This window comes from Hemiscyllium ocellatum, chromosome 28 (genome assembly GCF_020745735.1).
Source record: "Hemiscyllium ocellatum isolate sHemOce1 chromosome 28, sHemOce1.pat.X.cur, whole genome shotgun sequence".
NCBI lineage: Eukaryota > Metazoa > Chordata > Chondrichthyes > Orectolobiformes > Hemiscylliidae > Hemiscyllium > Hemiscyllium ocellatum.
In genome coordinates, this window is record NC_083428.1 from 24,748,527 (window position 1) to 24,765,418 (window position 16,892).

General features: G+C 39.0%; 1 protein-coding gene across 4 annotated transcripts in view; it reads right to left on the minus strand.

Annotated features, from left to right (window-relative positions):
* nfic (nuclear factor I/C) overlaps positions 1–16,892 on the minus strand; it is a 475,870-nt gene that overhangs the window by 148,409 nt on the left and 310,569 nt on the right. For all 4 annotated transcript variants that reach the window (XM_060845893.1, XM_060845894.1, XM_060845896.1 and 1 more), the window contains exon 7: positions 2,013–2,141. In XM_060845893.1, coding sequence (XP_060701876.1) covers positions 2,013–2,141 — 129 coding nt within the window. The remainder of the gene's footprint in view (positions 1–2,012; positions 2,142–16,892) is intronic.

Consider the following 16,892-nt stretch of genomic DNA (forward strand, 5'->3'; position numbering starts at 1 on the left):
GTTGGGGAGTCCAGAACTAGAGGGCATATATTTAGGGTGAGAAGGGAAAGATATAAAAGAGACCTAAGAGACAACTTTTTCTCACAGAGGGTGATACGGGTATGGAATGAGCTGCCAGAGGAAGTGGTGGAGGCTGATACAACTGCAACATTTAAGAGGCATTTGGATGGGTAGATAAATAGGAAGGGTTTGGAGGGATATGAGCCGGGTGCTGGCAGGTGGGACTAGATTGGGTTGGGATATCTGGTTGGCATGGACGGGTTGGACTGAAGGGTCTGTTTCCATGCTGTACATTTCTATGACTCTAAGAGTAGGTTTCAAGGAATGCCTTAAGGGAGATGAAAGCGGTAGAAAGGCAGAGAGATCCTTGAAGGAGGTTCCAAAATCTAGGACGTTAACAAGGCCACTTTTGGGATGCTTAAGAGAGAGTCAAAAAAGGGTGGCGCTGCAAAAGCACAGCAGGTCAGGCAGCATCCAAGGAGCAGGAGAGTCAACATTTCGGCAAAAGCCCTTCATCAGGAATGTGGAGGGAGGAGGAGTACTTTCTTCAAGGTGGGCAGCCTTGGAAGAGGCTTCACAGCAAGGTTTTCAACAACCAGGAGAGAATAAGAGTTGGAAAAGTACTCATGTCTTGGAGGGTTTTGGAACACAACCAGACTAACCAGAGACACAGGGGTGAGAAAGATAGAGACTGGAAAGCAAAGATGCGAATTTTAAATATCAAGGCTTTGCTTAACTGAGAGCCAATGTAGATCAGAGAGCATAAAAGGTAATTGGTGAAAATGCAAATTAAAACCCCAGCAGTGGAGGTTTGGATGACTCTGCACATAGTGAGGGCAAAATGAAGGAGGTTAGCCAGGGGTGCACTTAAATAGCCAAGTGTAGGGTTAACAAGGGCAGAGAAGAAGTTTCAGCAGCAAATGAACTGAGGCAAAAGAACATTGCAATGATGGCAAGGAGTGTTTTCAAGTATCTAAAGCAACAAGATCACTTTGAGCCATCTGTGCAGAAAAGGATAAATACTGAAGGGAAAACTCCTTTCAGTAATAATATCCATTAAGCAGAGTGTTTAAGCAAATTTTATCTGAATTGTGTTAAATTGCTCAACAGACTGTATCCACATAAAAATGCACTTTACGTTAAATAATTACAACTAGAAAGATACTTCAAGACCACACCAATCTTTTTTGAATATCCCCACATTTATTTTATTTTTTTCTCAAAATTGAAATCTAAATAATAATTGAAGGGTAAGTACATGTGCCCAATACCGTGGCCAAACATCAGTCAATACAATGGAAAGTTGGATGGGGTATAAATCAGGCTGTACATGAACCACTGTCTAATCCATACTTCTTCCCAAAACAGATTTTACCCAGAGTACTGCAGTGTTACTGGAAAATGTTTGAAGTTGTGATTATTTGATATATTGCAAGACGTTTAGAACAATGATGTTGGCAATTACACTAGAATGTTATTCTGTTTCTGGCTCATTTCAAATAATTCCCATAAATGTTTGATTCTCTTATAGGTTTTTACATACATGCTAAAATAAAGAACTGAAAACATTAGGACAAAGACTAATTAGGTTTGAGAAACAATCTTTGTTATTTATAAAGACAGGATGATTAAGATATTTCAAACTGTCTAACTTGCTGCTGTTTGTCAATTCTAAACATGTTAAATCAACCCATTTGTATGAACAGTGAATCAGTATTCACAAGGCATAATCAGTTTTATATTATTGCTCGTTTCAATTTGTCTCTAACAGGCAAGCACCATGGGTCAGCCTCCCCAAAGAAGGCAATCTGTTTACTCTGCAAAATCTTTCCAATAATTTAATAGATTTATTCCCCTATAGACATTTCATGAAAGTAGACTAGGTATTGATTAGCTTAATTGAAAATGTTTGTTGTTACACAAAATTATGGCACTCAAAAAAATAATAAATAATACGATCGGACTTTTTTGAGACACTTTATTTCAGAAAGTAACTTTAACTGTTTGCTTACCGCTGTGGACAGCAATCACAGGACGGTGGTGCTGTGTGAAGCTACTCAATCGTGAAGAGGAGTCTTGTGGAGATGGGCTATTAAATGGAGATTTGTCCATCTCAGTCTTCTTCACTGTAGGGGAGATACCTAACAAATACAAGCAGCACAGTGTCAATACTTCACATTCACTCAATTCTTTTTTTACCAGTGTTCCCCTCTGCTGATAAAGCAGGAAAAGAAAGCTCAAAACACGACATGAGTATCTACAGCAACAGATGCAAAATAGAAGTTTAGGTTGCAAATAATTGCGACAGATAATGCAGTCCATGAACAGGAGCAGGGGGAGGTGGGGCTCTCTTTGGCAAAGTCTATGAACATTGAAACTTGAACAAAGCAATCAGAAAGTTATTGCTGAATTACCCTTCATTTTGACAAATATGAGAGGGTTTTGTTCACAAGATTAAAAACTCATTCATTTGTAATATTGAATATGCTGAAGCACAATTAAAGAATTACTTGAAGTGTTTCATTTCAACAATTCTTTAGTTGTAGACTTTTATCTATTACATTTTGCCCTGAAAAGTAATTGGAAGTCTTCAACTCCAATTAATACTGTAACTGCTTCCTTAGTGTCAGAGTAACTTAATTTCAAGATGCCATTCTTGCGTCCCTGTCCGTGCCCTGAAGATAGATTAAAAAACCTTTCTACAAAAATTCCTCAAAAACCTTCCTTCTCAATCTTTCAGGCCTTTCCTTTAGTGACTATCTTTGTCAATGATTTAAGGACAGGTCTGGCAGCATATGTGGGAACAATAGACCGGTGAGCCTGACATCAGTGGTGTGCAAGTTGTTGGAGGGAATCCTGAGGGACAGGATGAACATGTTTTTGGAAAGGCAAGGACTGATTAGGGATAGTCAACATGGCTTTGTGATGGGAAATCATGTCTCACAAACTTGATTGAGTTTTTTGAAGAAATAACAAAGAGGATTGATGAGGGCAAAGCGGCAAATGTGATCTACATGGACTTCACTAAGGCGTTCGACAAGGTTCCCTATGGGAGACTGGTTAGCAAAGTTAGATCTCACGGAATACAGGGAGAACTAGCCATTTGGATACAGAACTGGCTCAAAGGTAGAAGACAGAGGGTGATAGTGGGCGGTTGTTTTTCAGATTGGAGGTTTGAGACCAGTGGAGTGCCACAAGGATCAGTGCTGGGTCTACTACTTTTCGTCATTTACATAAATGATTTGGATGTAAGCATAAGAGGCACAGTTAGTAAGTTTGCAGATGACACCAAAATTGGAGGTGTAATGGAAGCAAAGAAGGTTACCTCAGATTACAATGGGATCTTGATTAGATGGGGCCTTGGGCTGAGAAGTTTAATTTAGACAAATATGAGATGCTGCATTTTGGGAAAGCAAATCTTAGTAGGACTTATATACTTAATGGTAAGGTCCTTGGGAGTGTTGCTGAACAAAGAGACCTTGGATTGTAGGTTCATAACTCCTTGAAAGTGGAGTTGTAGGTAGATAGAATAGTGAAGAAGGCATTTGGTATGCTTTCCTTTATTAGTCAGAGTATTGAGTACAGGAGTTGGGAGGTCACGTTGCGGCTGTACAGGACATTGGTTAGGCCACTGTTGGAATACTGTGTGCAATTCTGGTCTCCTTCCTATCGGAAACCTGAAAGGGTTGTGAAACTTGAAAGGGTTCAAAAAAGATTTACAAGAATGTTGCCAGGGTTGGAGAATTTGAGCTATAAGAAGAGGTTGAATAGGCTAGGGCTGTTTTCCCTGGAGCGTTGGAGGCGGAGGGCTGACCATTATAGAGGTTTATAAAATCATGAGGGGTATGGATAGGATAAATAGACAAAGTCTTTTCCCTGAGGTTGGGAAGTCCAGAACTAGAGGGCATAAGTTTAGGGTGAGAGGGAAAAGATATAAGAGAGACCTAAGGGACAGCTTTTTCTCGCAGAGGGTGGTACGTGTATGGAATGAGCTGCCAGAGGATGTGGTGGAGGCTGGTACAATTGCAAGATTTAAAAGGCATCTGGATGTGTATATGAATATGAAGGGTTTGGAGGAATATGGGATGGGTGCTGGGAGGTGGGACTAGATTGGATTGGGATATCTGGTCGGCATGGATGAATTGGACCAAAGGGTCTGTTTCCATGCTGTACATCTCTATGACTCTACGACAGTTGGTGAGGTAGTTCCTATTCAAAACAAATGGGTGCATGGTGCATCCATTTTCACTGGTAAGTTTTGGGTCTCAATCAGGACAGTCAGTGGGAACATCTGAGGTATACAGCCTCATTAAAATATTTAAATGTGAGATCTTCCTCTTAAGAGCAAGTTGGTTGCCCCAGGTCCCCCCCCAATCCCCAATTCTCTCCTCACAAATTAATATGGAAGTGAGAGGGTGCAAAATTGTGTTGGCTTTCAGATATTTTTCCATTTTAACACTACCTCATTCAAGCCTATGTGTTCTTGAGATTACATTCCCCCAGTAAAAGATAAACTCATGGACTCTCAAGAGGGTTGGAATAGAAAAGCACCGTTGTGCTACTGAGACTGTATAAAGCTCTGGTTAGGTCCCATTTGGAGTACTGTGTCCAGTTTTGGTCCCCACACCTCAGGAAGGACATACTGGCACTGGAGCGTGTCCAGCGGAGATTCACACGGATGATCCCTGGAATGGTAGGTCTAACATACGAGGAACGGCTGAGGATCCTGGGACTGTATTCACTGGAGTTTAGAAGATTAAGGGGAGATCTAATAGAAACTTACAAGATAATACATGGCGTGAAAAGGGTGGATGCTCGGAAATTGTTTCCGTTAGGCGAGAAGACTATGACCCGTGGACACAGCCTGAGAATTAGAGGGGGTAAATTCCGAACAGAAATGCGGAGACATTTCTTCAGCCAGAGAGTAGTGGGCCTGTGGAATTCATTGCCGCAGAGCGCAGTGGAGGCCGGAACGCTAAATGTCTTCAAGGCAGAGATTGATAAATTCTTGATGTCACAAGGAATTAAGGGCTATGGGGAGAATGCGGGTAAGTGGAGTTGAAATGTCCATCAGCCATGATTGAATGGCAGAGTGGACTCAATGGGCCGAATGGCCTTACTTCCACTCCTATGTCTGATGGTATAGGGCTGCTCTCTCATTAGAGAGATAGTTGGTGATGGTTTAAGCTGAGGAAAACCACAACTCAGGAGAGGGGAGGATTGAAAATGAAGTCCTATCATTGATGGTGTGGTAACTGAACTTATGTAGCTAACCAATTCCATATGTACTTTTTAGAAGAGTTGGAGTGTGAGGAATTACTGAGTAGAATACACTTGGGCTTGTTTTTGTGATCATTACTATTTCAAATTTATGGAAATAGTCTAGATTCACAAACTCAACAGAAATAGTAAAATTTGCAGGTGATACTAAACTAGGAAGATTAGATTAGATTAGTTACAGTTAGATTAGATTAGTTACAGTGTGGAAACAGGCCTTTCAACCCTCCAAAGAGCAACCCACCCAGAACCTTCCCCTACATTTACCCCTTCACCTAACATGAAGGTCAATTTAGCATGGCCAATTCACCTAATCTGCACATTTTTTGGACTGTGGGAGGAAACCGGAGCAACCAGAAGAAACCCATGCAGACACGGGAGAATGTGCAAACTCCACACAGACAGTTGCCTCATGCGGGAATTGAACCCGGGTCTCTGGCGCTGTGAGGAAGCAGTGCTAGCCACTGTGCCACCGTGTCGCCCCAAAAAGAAACTGGAATTGTAATTGACTGCTTAGAAGTCATATAATGAGCTGGGGAAATATTAAATCGGAAGAAAAGAGGCAGATAAAATTTAGTGCAGATCTGTAGACTCAGGAATGCAAACAGATGACTCCATGAATGGTCTTGAAATAGTTAGGAATGAAAATGCAAGAGACTTAGGTGTCTAAGCAGACTAATTGCTTAGCAATCAAAACAATGAATAGAATGTTGAACTACATGTCTAAAATAATTTATGATAAATGAAATGATATAATGATGCTGCAATATTTCTGTGGTCAGCCAAATAAAAGCAAAAGATTCCAAATGCCAAAAACTGCATTGAAAACTGAAAAGTCTGGAGAAACCCAGCAGGTTTGGCAGCTTCTGTGGAGAGACAGAGTTAACAATTCGAGTGCAATATAGTTCTTCTTCAGAGCTGGTCAGACTGTGTTGCAAATTCTGCTTCCAGTTCTTGAGTCAAGCATCAAATAAGGCATTCAAGTGCAGTTAAGTGTAATGAAACTTATCCTGAATATCAGGGATCTGCGTCATTAGGTAAAACTGGAGAACTATTGTGGAGCAGAGGAAGTACCTCTTCCCTTCTCTATCCAGGCAATAATTTAACAGAGAAGATCACACCCCAATTATAGGACCTGGATAATTTCCATGCCACAGACATCAAAGAGACAAAAATGAAGTTGGTTTTACAATGGCTGATCACTTTGGGCCAGATTGTGGCCCTGATATTAAAGGTGAAAATAACTCCCATGGAATTTTCAGCCGCTTACAATTGCTCAGGTACACACAATTAAAATAGGATAAAGCAGAGAACAAGTAACAGAGACAGAATGGAGTTTCATGGGTTGCAGTGAGCCAGTATCAGAAACTTCATACGAAACTTGGACTACTGTTTGAATTCCCATGTGTTAAATAATGTAATGCTTCGATCATTATAAAAATGTCTAGCTTCCAAATGACTGCGAACATTGCAATCAGAGATCTGACAACAGAGTTAAAATCTCATCTGTTTAAAATTGATCATAAGGAACCAACACCTGGTACCTCACCAGAACTGACATTGTGAACGTATCATTCAACTTTACAATTGGTTTTCCTTGTCAAGCAACAAATCTTACAAGGACTAATATTAAGGCTCACTAGCATCTTTACCAATTCATGCTAGAGTCAGGATATAAATTTCAAAGAGCAGCCTAACTGTGTTTAAAGGGCACTGAAGCAATTATTTATTTGCAAATGAGAAATAAGTAACAAATAATTTTGCAGAATATTTTCCAGAAGAAGCCTGTTACAATCTCGATTTAAAAGCATTCAGCTTTCTTAAGGCTGTCAGATGGCCAAAGGAATCTTAGCACAGTAATCAAAAACAAATATCAGAACCCTCCAAGTCTACATCTTTGAAAGTTTATTTATCCTACCTCCATTAGATAACATATAAAAACCAAACATATACTTATGTTGATCCTGTCAACACAGATTTATGTAACAGATTCTTAGCATCCAGTAATGATGATTGGCATCAATCCTCACACAGCAATGGACTACCCAAATCTTAATGCATCAACAACTATAGAACACTGAATACCATTTGAGGCGCGCAGATCACAAATAGTACTTTATCCACAATTTTGGGCTTTAACCATATATAAAGCAAGACATTTGACTATCTTCCAGCTCTATGTTAAAATTGTCATTATGAAGGGGGTGCTGTGTCCCAACCTTGAAACTTAATTACTAATCTGTGTGCTCCCTGTATGATCTAATAGGTAGGTTTCTTTTAGATAGATATCCAGGAATATTTATAAAAAAACCTGTAACATGGCTGGTAGAAGTGAGGACACCTTGGAGTGAGAGGCAGAAAATAAATCTTTAGAAATACAAATTGTTGATGGGACTAAAAGCATTTCTAGTGAGCATTAGCTGATCTGTATTGTTTCTGCAGCATGGCCTGATTCATTCTTAAATGGACGAACATTTACAACACTGTCAGATGTTGCAGAAAGAAAAGACTCAAGGGAATAAGAGCCATCCTAACTAAGTCAAAATTTGCTTTACTTTGTTTCAAATATGACTTTGTTGGAAGTGATGTAACTGTTAAGTTTATGAATTTGCATTTTGGTATTTTTTGCTGCGAGTTTGGGTTCTTGGAATCAGAGTTGGGTATGTGGGTTTGTCTGTGTGTTTGGAATTGACAATTGACCTTTGAGAGCAAAGAAAAATTACATATTCATAATTCTGAGAGAGGTTACCCAGAGTACATAGGGAACTATCCAGAGAACTTTCCAAATGGATTCAGTTTGTGCTGGGAAGTCAATCCAGACAGAAGCATATATCAAGCTCAGTCATGTTGAGAAATCTTTTGATACAGCAGAATTCCAAAGAAAAAGAGTTTAAAGAAATAAAATGATCTTAGAGTAACAAATTATTGCAAGTCATTTATCAAAGTGTTGGAGACACAGCTACTTGAAAAGAAGTGAAGTTTTTGAAGTTTAAAAGAGAAGCAGCAGGGTTAAGTACAGTGTGGCACTCATTGGAAATACATCAGGAGCATAATAATAAAGAAGTGTTATCTACAGTCCAGCAAATGTCTTGAAACCTTAATAATTTCAAGCCCATTAAAACAAACAGAAAAATCTCATTCTGAGAAATTAACTGGGCTGAGTCTTGCTGGAAGTTCTTGGAATTATAACAATGTTTGTAAGCTATATCATGCTTTGATACTTTCCATTGTGTATTAAAATCTTTGTTTATGCATTACAAAAGTAGTATATTCCCTTGCTTATCTTCATTTCTATTGTTCTTAAACTTTTGTTTTACAGTTACAACAAAGATTGTGAAGTATCTCCACAGTGGCCGGTCTTCCGTCACCAAGTCACCCACCCTTTGCTTACACGTGGACAGTCCTTGACATTGATCCAGCTCACAGAGTGACCAGGATGTCTGACACTCCTGTCCTTATCTGTCAGCCAGGGCTCCCTGATTGGACTAGATTAACAGCCTCAATCAGGGAACACATATTCTATGAGGTCCACCTGGCTGACCACGTTACAGTCACTACAATGCAACATTTGTGTGCTTATGATTCAGTAAGAGATCACCTTGATAAAAAAAAAATGATCTAGCCAGCCAGGTTCCTGTCCGGAATCTGACTTCTCTCGTACTTTCATCAGCTGCACGTTCCCCCATAACAGTTGGGGCCATATGATCATTAATAATTGGGCTTCATCATCTGCTGTCTTTAAATCAACAATTATGAACTCATGCTGAGACATAAGTCAGTTGTGTTGTGGGGGTGGTTTATTGCATGCCAATTGAAAATGGTTTTAAGTGATGTTTGCCAAAGTGAAGGATATAAAACTGGATTATTTAAAATCTTTGACTAAAGTTAATCTGAGAGACTTACCAAATAAACTGAAGTCAGAGCAGGATCTCATACAGGTGAGATACTCCAAATGATTATATAAATGTTCAGAACAGGGAGAAAAAAACCCTGGAATTAGCTAAAATATAGTTAGAAATGAAAAGACTAGCCTTAGAGGAAAAAGGCAAAAAGCAGGAAATGGAATTAAGCAGGCTTGAAATCCAAAGATAGTAGGAAATTAGAGAATGTGAATTAGTAAGAAAAACTGAGAAATAGAGGGAAAGGAAGAGGTTGTAAAGCAGATTATTCAAATTCTAATCAGGGATTTGATTTAAGAAAGAATATATGATTAGTCCTCAAATTTAAAAAGATGGAGTCAAAATGTATTTTACCTTATTTGAGAGATAGCCAGACAAATGAAATGCTGAAAAAGTTTAGATATTAATGTTAGATCTTAATATTGACAGGTATGGCTATGACAGTAGATTTTTTTTCAGTTAGAAGACACAAAAGTTTACAAAATAATGAGTGGTATAGATAGAGTTATTGGTAGTTGCCTTTTTCCCCAGGATGAGGGATTTCAACACTAGGGGGCATATCTTTCAGGTGAAAGAGAGACTCAAAAAAGACACGAGGAGCAACATTTTTACAGAGAGGGTGGTTCTCGTGCAGAATGAATTTCCTGAGGAAATGGTGGATGTGGGAACAATTACAGCATTTTAAAAGATATTTGGACAGGTATATGAATAGGAAAGGTTTGGAAGGATATGGGCCAGGAGCAGGCAGGTGGGACAAGTTTAGTTTGGGATTATGTACACCATGGACTGGTTGGACCGAAGGGTCTGTTTCCCAGCAGTATGAATCCATGATTATTTTGATGATTACGTAAAAACAAGGCCAAACAAAATAAACTGGATTATGTTATCCTTATTAAAAAGTTCCACAAGTGAAACGCTCATGTACTGGGAAAAAAAACTCAGACAGCAAGAAAGTTTTAAACCTGAACAGCTGTTGAAGAGCTATGAATAATGACTATAGTTTGTGGTGGCTTACAAGAGTTGTCCATCATGCAACACCAGGTTGAACAGACTCTGAGGTTATGAGCTGTCAAACCTGATGCCACTTAGTATGATACTTATTTGTAAATTGCTATTTAAAGCCTTTTTTTCATCATTTAACATTAAACCAACAACAAAAAAGGACACAAAGTTGAAATATTTGCATTTTGTATATTCACAACATCTGGGTATATTCACAACATCTCATCAGCGAAAGAACAACATGCTTCTTGAACCTATAAGCTTCCCTTTATCAAGCCACAAGTTAACTTCATTAACTTCTGGGTGAGAAGATCCATGGATGACCTTCTCAACTTGCTGGCAATTAAGTGCTCAGTCAGTAGCTAATTAAGGGTTGAAATGCACTTCTCTCTGATTGTTCACATTATCAGTGGGCAGGAAAGGTGAATGGGACTGTGAAATCATGATGACCTGCTTGCCAAGCTGCTGGGCTGGGGGAGTTTTATTGTCCTGCTTTTATGTACTTGTGGGACATGGACATGGTTGGCTGGTCAGCATTTATTTTCCATCCTTCGTTGCCTTTGAGAAGATGGTGGTGAGTTGCCTTTTTAAACCATTACAGTCCACATGCTGTCAGTTGACCATTAGGAAATGTGTTCCAGAATTTTGGCCCGATGACAGTGAGAAACAATATTTCCATGCTAGGATAGCGATTGATGTGGAGGAGAAATTGGAGGTGGTGGTATTCCCATGTATCTGCTGCCCTTGTCCTTCTAGATGCAAGTGGTCATAGATTTGGAAGATGCTGTCTCAGGATCTTTGGTGAATTTCTCCAATGCATCTTGTAGATTGTACACACTACTGCTAATAAGCATTAGTGATGAAGGGACTGGATACTTGTGAATGTAGTGTCAATCAAGTGGACTGCTTTTTTCTCGATGGCAGCAAGCTTTTTAAGTGTTGTTGGAGCTGAACCCATCTAGGCAAGTGGGGAGTATTTCAACACACTCTTGACTTATGCCTTGTAAATGCTGGACAGCTTTGGGAAGTCAGGGGATGAGTTACTTGTCACTGCATTCCTCGTCTCTGACCTGCTCTTGTAGCCGCTGTATTTGTACAGTGAGTCAAGTTGAGTTCCTGGTCAATGATAACTCCAAGGATGTTGGTAGTGAGCAATTCAGTGATGGTCTGATTTTCCTTTCCCTGTGGACCCCACCTTACAACAAGAAGACTGAATTCCTTGAGAAGTAGTCCTTAACTGGCAGAGTTTAAGACCATGAAGCTTCTGCTCTCTGACTGACTATCAGCTTCTAGCAACTTGCCCTTTGCTCGCCTGTCTATTGAATACACTACGGGATAAGATAGCATAAGTATAACCTTTCAAAGCCACTTCACAGTGAAGCTACACCGTGGTACTGTTCAATCTTCTGCAAGCCAGCAACGCATTGGTAATGCAAGTTTCCGATATTTATTAAATAAAATGTTACTACGACAACAATCAGGGTAAAGTAATAGAATGCAGTTTCAATCCTGCGATGGGAGATATTGAGTGGTAAAGTATATGAATCACACACAATAGTCTCATTGAGAAATTTCACATCTTTTTGAAGGCTTAACATGTATGCTTATTACACAGCAGGTCACACTGTTCAGGACCAATGCATACGTGTAACATTTGTCATATTTGCTCATCTGTGCTAGTATTTCGATATGTGGCCAATTGCCAAAGTTTGTTTGGTAATGTATTGATGGAATGTTTTCGGACATTTTACTATCTTAAAAGGTACTAAGTAGATGCAAGTTGCTGTTAATGCCTGTGAGTAGCACAGATGGAATGTGTATAAGAAACAAAATTTATGTTCACAGCTAATTGGAACAAATAATACAGGCACACAGCCAAACCAGAAGATATTAATACACAAGTGTCCAATCCTCTCTGGTAGAAGTACATAGTAACTAATTTCACCAACACTTAACTAGGCAGAAACAGTACCTTTAAATTTACAAGATTTTCAGGAGTGTCTTGAATGATAATGATGAATTTGTTGGCAATTATAGCTTGCTCCTATCTGCCAATTAGAAATGTAAGTGATTGATTACTTTCTGTCTCTAATGATCTCATCATTTAATTAATAACTTATTCCTTGAAATTATGAGCTTTCCTTTATCAAATCACAAACCTTACCAAATGATTTTTAACTGTCATGATATATAATATTAAATGCCATTACCAAATCACTGACTCTACTAAATCCACGAAGATTGCCAACAAAGTATTCAGGCATTGTTTCAGAACTTCACCTTGGATACATGGCAATCCATTATTTTAGAAAGTAATTGCCTCTTTCATTTTCCCTTGCATTAAAATAATGTTCTTTAATTCATTTAAAAGTGGTAACCTGTTTTATTTCTTTGGCTAAAAATAGATTTAATCACAAAACCCAATAATTTTTCATAACAGTATCCCATCCACCCTCTGAGGGTAATGCAATAACTTTAAAGATTACAAAGCAACATTTACTTAGAGTCATAGAGTCAGAGAGCATGGAAACATACCCTTTGGTTCAACCAGTCCGTGCGGACCATGTTCCCAAAATAGTACTACCTGCCTGCGCTTGGCCCCATATCTCTCCAAATCTTTCCTGTTCATGAATTTATCCAAATGTCTTTTCAATGTTGTAACTGTAATTGCATCCATCACTTCCTCTGGCAGTTCATTCTACACATGGATCACTCTGTAAAAATGTTGCCCCTCATGTCCTTTGTAAATCGTGTCTCCTCTCGCCTTAAAAACAGGTCCCCTAGTTTTGGATTCCTCCATCCTAGGGAAAAAGACCTTTGTTATTCATCTTAGCTAAGCCCCTCCTGTTTTTATAAACCTCAATAAGGTCATCTCTCAACCTCCTACACTCCAGTGAAAAAAGTCCCAGTCTTTCCAGTCCGTTTTTATAACTTAAACTCTCCATTCCCAGCAACATCCTGATAAATCTTTTCTGAACCGTCTCCAGTTTAATAATATCATTCCTATAACAGGTGACCAGAACTGTACACAGTACTCGAGAAGGGGCCTCACCAACATCCTGTATAACCTCAACTCCTGTATTCAAAGGTCTGAGCAATGAAGGCAAGTGTGCTAAAGCCTTGTTAACTATACTGTTCAGCTGTGATGTAGATTTCAAAGAATAGTGTACCTGAACCCCAGGGTGTCTCTGTTCTACAATACTATCCAGGAGCCTACCATTAATTGTAAAAGTCTACATGTTTGCTTAATTCTGAGCAGTCACTGCCCCCACTGCAATCATTCCTTTTTAATTGTTCAACATTGGAGATTGTTAGTGGATATGTTCACTTCACATGTTATTCTCCTTTTTAAAATTATTTGCTATTTGACTGCTCTTTTTGACCAAAGGTGAAAGAAGAGTTTACACTTATATAAACATCAAAAGCATTTGCTGGTAGTACATAAGGCACAAAAGTCAGAAGTCAAAACCAGGTTATAATCCAACAGGTTTATATGAAATCTCAAGCTTTCAGAGCGCTGTGTGTTGTGTGAATTCTGACCATGTCCACCACAGTCCAACATGGCACTTCCACATCAAAGCACAAAAAGCAATTGAGGTAAGAGAACACAAGTGAGCTTCAATCTGGATCTGACAGCCTGGCCTAACTTAATGACTGATTTACTCTCAAGATACAGTCCTGATGAAAGGTTCTAACCTGAAAAGTCAACTACCCTGCTTCTCAGATGCTGCTTGACCTGCTGTACTTATTCCTGCTCCACATTTTATCGATTCTTTCAAGGTACAATGTCAAGCTAAATTGTGTAAGTCTTGTCCTTGTTTCCATTACCAAAATGCAAAACCTCACACTTATCCAAATTAAACTCCATCTGCCACTCCTTAGCCCACTAACCTAAATGACCAAGATCTCTTTATAATCTTATAACCTTCTTGACTGTCTAGTATACTAATCTACACACTTACCTCTTTTATTCTCATCCAAATCATTCAATGACAAATGACAAATAAAAGTGGACCCAATGTGAATCCCTATGGAACACTGCTGGTCACAGGCCTCCAGTCTGAAAAACAACCCTCCAACACAACCTTCTGTTTCGTACCATAAAACCAATTTTGGATCCAATTGGGAAGCTCACCCTGGATCCCATGTGATCTAATTTTACTAATTAGACTGCCATCCGCAATCCTGTCAAAAGCTTAATTAAAGTCAAAGTAAACGACTAATACCACTTTACCCTCATCAATCTTTTCGATTACTTCATTAAAAAACTCAAGTCGAGTTTGTGAGACACAATTTTCCTTCACAAAACCATGCTAACTATCCCTAATCAAGCCTTGCCTCTCCAAATGCATGTAAATCCTATCTTTCAGAATCACCTTCAACAACTCACCGATCACTGATGTCAGACTCATAGGTCTATAGGTTCCAGGCTTCTCCTTCCAGCTTTTCTTAAACAATGGCACAATATTATCTACCCTCCAGTCTTCATTGGCATACAGGAGTCAATTTTGCAGTAAAATAAGCGTGTTCTAACACTTTTAAAAATTCAAGATAGCTGTTTGTACACCTTCACCAAAATATAGTTTTTTTCTCCCAAACGTCCACAAATGCCACAATTAGAATATACTTTGCATAGTGTTCTTTGCACTGAATGTAACATGTGCTTCAGGTCCTGCAATCTTTATGCACTGAAAATGTTATGCATGTTAGAAAACTATAGACCATACCTTGGAAAAGTATGTCAATAAATATTTAATATAAAGTAGGATTTCATGTTAATTACCCTCTTGCTGTATCAATAGCTAACAGTGGAATGCATATGTCTATTATAGTACTTGGCATTATCTATCCCAGTACCTTCGATGCTTTTCTGTTTCGATGGAATCCTCAGTAATTCAAGTTTTGCAGCTTTCGCCTAATCAGCTGTGATGCTGGTTTACTGGATATTTTTCAAGGCCTAGAAAATCTGTCTGGCCATGACAAAGCAGATTAAATCAGTGGTTACCAGACTCATTAAAATATTTTATTAGTCATACTGCTCTTTAGGAAAGGGTTGGGTGTTTGTCCCTTGTCCTGCCTCAGTCAATTCCCATAAGTAGACAAACAAGCATTCAGCTCAAATTGCTTTAACAACTTGACCCAAACAGCATTTCAGGTGTTAAGTTTCAGCCCCTAAGTCATATCTGCCCAATAGGAAATGCAACAAGGCTTGACATTCAATGCCGAATGGGAAATTGTGAAGAATGATAGGCATATCAGAGCTTTTCAGTCTTGAAAAAGGTACATTATGAAGGGACAGCTGAATCCAGATTGTTAGTATATTGAATCAATAATGTTTATAGATGTGGAGCAAGAGTTAACTGCACATTTACTTTGGGAATCATTGTGTCATTATTTCCCTCAGGAAGTCTGGAAATTCAACTTCAGTAGAATTTTGCGTTGACAGGTTCCCTCATCAGAAGTCATCCTGATTGGCAGGCTTGACTTCCAGTCGGGTGGGATATGATCCTTTTTTGTGTAAAAACCTTTTTACTCTTTGCTTTTTTCCCAACTGGAAAGTCAATGGCTAATAGTAGAAAATCATTCCCCATGAGTTTCTTTTTCACATAAGCCAAAAATAGCAAACTAGATGTCTGGGTATTTGATGTTCTGATTGGCTACAGCACAATATACACATTTTTACCGAAGAGATACAATAAATAGTTTTTGCTTTACTGTGGATCAAATTATTTTACTTTTGCGTTTTTCCCATTGCATCTAACATGGAATTCCAAAAGTGTGAAAACAGGTCCTTTGGCCCAACAAGTCCACACCAACCCTCCAAAAAGTGTCCCACTCATTCCTCAATTCTATTACTCTACGTTTCCCCTGACTAGTACACTAACCTACAAATCTCTGAACACTATGGGCAATTTAGCTTGGCTAATTCACCCAACCCTCACATCTTTGGATTGTGGGAGGAAACTGGAGCAACCAGAGGAACCCCACCGGATGGGGAAGAATGTGCAAACTCCACACAGACAGTCACCCGAGGCTGGAATCAAACCTGGGTCCCTGGCACTGTGAGGCAGCAGTACTAACCACTGAACCACTGTACCACCCATATCAGATGAGAAACTGAATTAGAATTATACAGCACAGTAGGAGACCATTCAGCCCATCATAACTGCATCAACTGCTTGAAAGAACTATTCTATTAGTTCACAAAAATAAAACCAAAAACTGCAGATGCTGGAAATCTGAAACAGAAACAGAAACTGCTGGAGAAACACAGCAGGCTGCATCTGTAGAGAGAAAGCAGAGTCAACATTTTGGTCCTTCTTCGGGGTCACTGCTTTCTCTGCACAAATTCTACCAGACCTACTGGGTTTCTCCAGCAATTTACATTTTTGTATCCAATTAATTCTATGTTCTTCCTCTCTCACCAAAGTCTTGTAATATTTTACATTCTTGTGCATTTCTAATTCCCCATTAAAAATTACTGTTAAATTCACCTTTTCAGATAGTCCATTCTAGATCAAACAATTTGCTGTACGAAAAAGAATCTTGTCTCCTCTTTCATTTTGCCAATTATCTTAAATCCATAAAATTTAGGTACTATTCCTACTGCCAGTGGAATTTTTATCTTATTTATCAAAATCACCCACAATTTTGAACTCCTCCAATAATCTTCCCTTTACTTGTTTTAAGAGGAACAAGTCCCCATTTCTCAAG